This window comes from Tupaia chinensis, unplaced genomic scaffold, assembly GCF_000334495.1.
Source record: "Tupaia chinensis unplaced genomic scaffold, TupChi_1.0 Scaffold143861_1, whole genome shotgun sequence".
NCBI classification, from domain to species: domain Eukaryota; kingdom Metazoa; phylum Chordata; class Mammalia; order Scandentia; family Tupaiidae; genus Tupaia; species Tupaia belangeri.
The window spans coordinates 442,111-445,935 of record NW_006203712.1 but is presented as its reverse complement, the minus strand read 5'-3'; the positions used below and the strand labels follow the sequence as shown (position 1 = coordinate 445,935).

General features: G+C 60.2%; 1 protein-coding gene across 1 annotated transcript in view; it reads left to right on the top strand.

Annotated features, from left to right (window-relative positions):
• Nucleotides 1–1,035, top strand: part of DMAC2 (distal membrane arm assembly component 2) — an 8,991-nt gene extending 7,956 nt beyond the window's left edge. Inside the window, 1 exon segment of the mRNA XM_006172119.3 lies at nucleotides 78–1,035. Within this exon segment, the coding sequence (XP_006172181.1) occupies nucleotides 78–255 (178 nt within the window). The 3' untranslated portion in view covers nucleotides 256–1,035.
• The last annotated feature ends 2,790 nt before the right edge of the window (nucleotides 1,036–3,825 follow it).

Genomic DNA, 3,825 nt, shown 5'->3' with positions numbered 1-3,825 from the left:
CCACCCGCCCCCCCCCCCCCACACACACACACACACGCTGTCCTTACGCTAACCTCTTGCCTTCCTGCCCCTTTCAGGAACCTCCGCAGGCTGGACATCTCAGACCTTCCTGCCGTGTCCAACCCAGGCCTCACTCTGATCCTGGTGGAAGAGATGCTGCCCAACTGCAAGGTTCTGGGGGCTGACTGGGTTCAGGGCCTGAAGTTGGGCCCAGAGGAGCAGCCTCAGGACACAGCCAGCCCCACCCCTGCCTAGCCTTCAGCCCTGCACGCTCAGCTAGGATCCTGGTGGGGTTGTGGCCAGCTCTCCACATCCCTCCCTTCCAGTTGGCTCACCATCTGGAGGTGGGAACATGGGGTGGGCTGGCAGCACCAGCAGATCAGAGACAGGAGTGCAACGTGGGGTGTTCGTCCCTGGCGTCCTGGGTTGAAAGTCATAGCTCCTGTCATCCTGCCTCTCCTTCCCCTGCCTGGGGAGGGAGGGCTTGGTCCGTAAGTAGCCCCGGGGAGCTGCCCTCACCCTGGTGGCTCAGACCCCTTTCCAGCTGTCCTCCCAGTGTGCTACGGTTTCTTGTAAGAACTGGATGGAGACGGGGTGCTGCTGGCACTTGAGAACTGTTCCCTGTGCAGGACTGCTCTGCTCACTGGGGCGTGTCCTTGGCCCACATTCACAGGCCAGTAGCACCCGAGTCCCATGGTGTCACTGGTTACCAGTTTATCGACATCCGGCTTCAGACTGAACTTTTTTGTCTGTTCACTGAAAATGCATCTGGGCCTTTGAAACAGTTTGCCTTTGCCAGTGGCTCGATGGGCCTTGTCTGTCACGGGGGCTCCCTGGCTCGGATCTGGCGTGCCTTGCTATGCTAGCAAGTGGCTTCCTAGGGCCCACAGCTCCTGAAGTGACAAATGGCCAGCAGCTTCCCACGGCACCCTGACTCCTGGCCATTTCAGGGGGCACAAGGCCTCCACTGAGGCACTCCAGATGGATTTCTAGTCAGTTCCAAGGGATTTTACCAATAAATCCCTGTTATGCTGACTCGTTGTTGAGGTCAACAATTCTTTATAGTAAACGTTCCCTGTGTGGCTTTTCTCTGCTGGCTGGACTCAGATGGATCCAGGAGACAGACTGGTAAGGTGGGATCCGACACTGATGTGGTTGTGCCCATGGGCTTGAGCACAGAGCTGAGCTCCCTCCTGACGGGAAGGGGGATGCTGGAAGTCCCTGGCACACAGTAGTATCACAGTCCGGTGGGAGCCGTGGTTAGTCAAGGAGGCAGCACTGAGGCACCGCCCAGGAAGCCCATGGCTGCTGTGCCCACAGCTGTGTAAGCAGGGGTGAATCTCAAGACAAGGTGTTGGAAGGCTTCTTGGGAGTGCCCTGAGGCTGACAGCAACAAGCTCGGGTATGTTAGCTCAGCTCAGGTCAGGGTCTAAGAGCCAGAGCGAGTTTGTGACAGCCTCAGAGATTGCACCTTCTCTGGAATGGGGCCATCTGGCCTTGAACCCCCAAGTCACGCCAAGCCTCCCTTGCTAGTGCGGGAGGCCTTTGATGACCTTACCAGGGGCAGGTGTCTTGAAAGGGGGTGTCTGTTCTAAGACTCATCACAAGCTCCCCCTGCTATCACTAGGCCCATAATACCTGGGATCAAATCTCAGTGGGTTCCAGGGCCACAGACACCAGTTAGGACCAAGAGAGAGCAGCTTATATGCTAAAGGAACGAGATCTGGAGCCAGCCATGGGGGTGCGAGCGGCAGAGCACAGCTGCAGGATGCTGGAGCCACAGGGGAGGCTTGCTGAGGTTCCCACTGTAACCTGAAAATGCCAAACACAGTGGCGCACGCCCGTGGCCCAGCTAACAGGCAGCCTGCTGTAGAGAACACGTGAGACCTGCAAAAAACACCTCTCCCCTCCCCTTGTCTCAAAAATAAACTTTAAAAAAGAATACAAGACAATAGTAATGACTTTGCAGACGTGTAGTCAGAACCAGGAAAGCACCGGTAGGGGGGTGGCCTCTGAGGGTGTCAGACCCATGAGGATTATCAGACTAGAGCAGCCACACTCCGATAGGGCAGCTGAAGGGGTCCTGGCAGCTCCCTTGGTGGGCTACTGGACCGTGGACTCGGCAGTGGCTGGCAGTTCATAAGGTGGAAAAACCAGAACTGGTCTGGCGTGACACGGGGGACCCGTAGGCTCGGGCAGACACGCTGGCCTGGAACAAGCACATTCAGCTTGCACATCCACCCGCTCAACCCTGTTCCACGATGGCACCCGTCACAGCCAGCCGCTCACCACGCCCACCCTAGGGTTAACCATTCTTTAGATGGAATGTTCCCTGTTCCAACAGTGAGGCTTCTCTCCCGACTGAACTCAGACTGCCACAACCCAGCACCCACCGAGGGGCGGTGCTGCCCCTGAACTGAGCCTCTGCCCAACAGGAGCTGGAAGAGGCCGGAGAGCTGGGGGCCTTGATGCCCTCTTGCAGTCCGTAGGAGAGGTGGGCTTGGAGACTCCCCCAGAGGTCCTCGCTGGCTGCCAGGTCCCACTCAGGCTTTTTTTCCATCAGCCTTCACTACTTCCTGCAGCTATTCCCACAGGCTCCATTATTCAACCTTGCAGGAGATCAGGCTGGACAGACTGCTGCTGCCCAAAGATTGGCTACCCAGTCCGGGGTAGGCTGAAGGGGGTCAGCCCAGGGGCGTGGGAGGGCCCTGGTCCACCCCAGGTCCTGCAAGGTCTGGGGTGAGGTGGCCCCACCCATCGGCCTCCGGAGACAGCTGATGCAGCCCCAACAGCAGAAGCCTCTGGAGGGCGGGGATGTAAACACCGCCAGACACCTCTCCTGTCCCTGGGGGGCCGGATGTGAGTGTTCCTGGAGTCACTGTGCAGCTTTGGGAGCCTTGCCCCTCCCCAACCCCCCACAAGGTTGGCCTCAGGGCTGGAGTGGGGGCGGGTAAGAGCGAATTCCCTCCCAGTGGGCAGGCAGCCCAGGCACCCAAGGGATGGAGGAGGTGCAGCGGTCAGCCTAGCACTAGAGCACCTAGTGCACCCCCCCTTTGGCCCCCACTCCCCCACCTGGCTCCCCTCCACCCAGCCCTTCTCCCTCAGCTTCCCAAACTCTCCTTCCTCTTGCTCTTTCTGCACCCCCTGAGGCTAGCTGTGCCCCAGCCCTACCCCACCCCTGCCTCCTCTTTGCCCTCCACCTGCCTTTTTAAAACTCTCTTCCCTAGGAGCCCCAGCTCCTGACAGCCGCTGCTGTCTCCATTCCCCCCTTCCTCTCCCTCCAGTCCTTTCCTCATCCCTGTCCCCCTCTCTCCTCCCAGCTTACCCCATCTCATGCCCCCACCCACCCGTCTCTGGTCTCTTTTCTTTGCCTGCCTGAGGTCTCCCTCTCCACAATACTCCAGTAGTCTTTCCCCACCCTGACTCTGGGCAACAGCAAACAGCCCCAGCTCTGGCCTGCAGTCGGCCCCACTCAGCACAATCACCACCCAGCACCAGCCCCCAGCCTCCCGGTCTTTGCCTTTGCAGGCCTCTGCCTCCTGTGGGTCACTGGTACTACCCAGCCAGGGCTCAGGCAGGTCCTGCCGCCCCCGCCCTTGGTCTCCCCACTCGGCCTTGCAGGGTCTCTCTGGTCGGTTCCTGTGGCCGCCCCCTGCACCTTCCCCAGCTGCTTCACCAAAAAACCAGCCCTAACACGCCAGCGCCCCATCTCCCAGGTCGGCCTCCTGCCCTCCTCCCCTCCTCCTTCAGCCCCGCCCTGGCCTCTCCCGGCCCCTGGGGCCCTCCCGCCTCCCGCCTCCCGCGCGCTCCCCTCCTCCCGCCCCT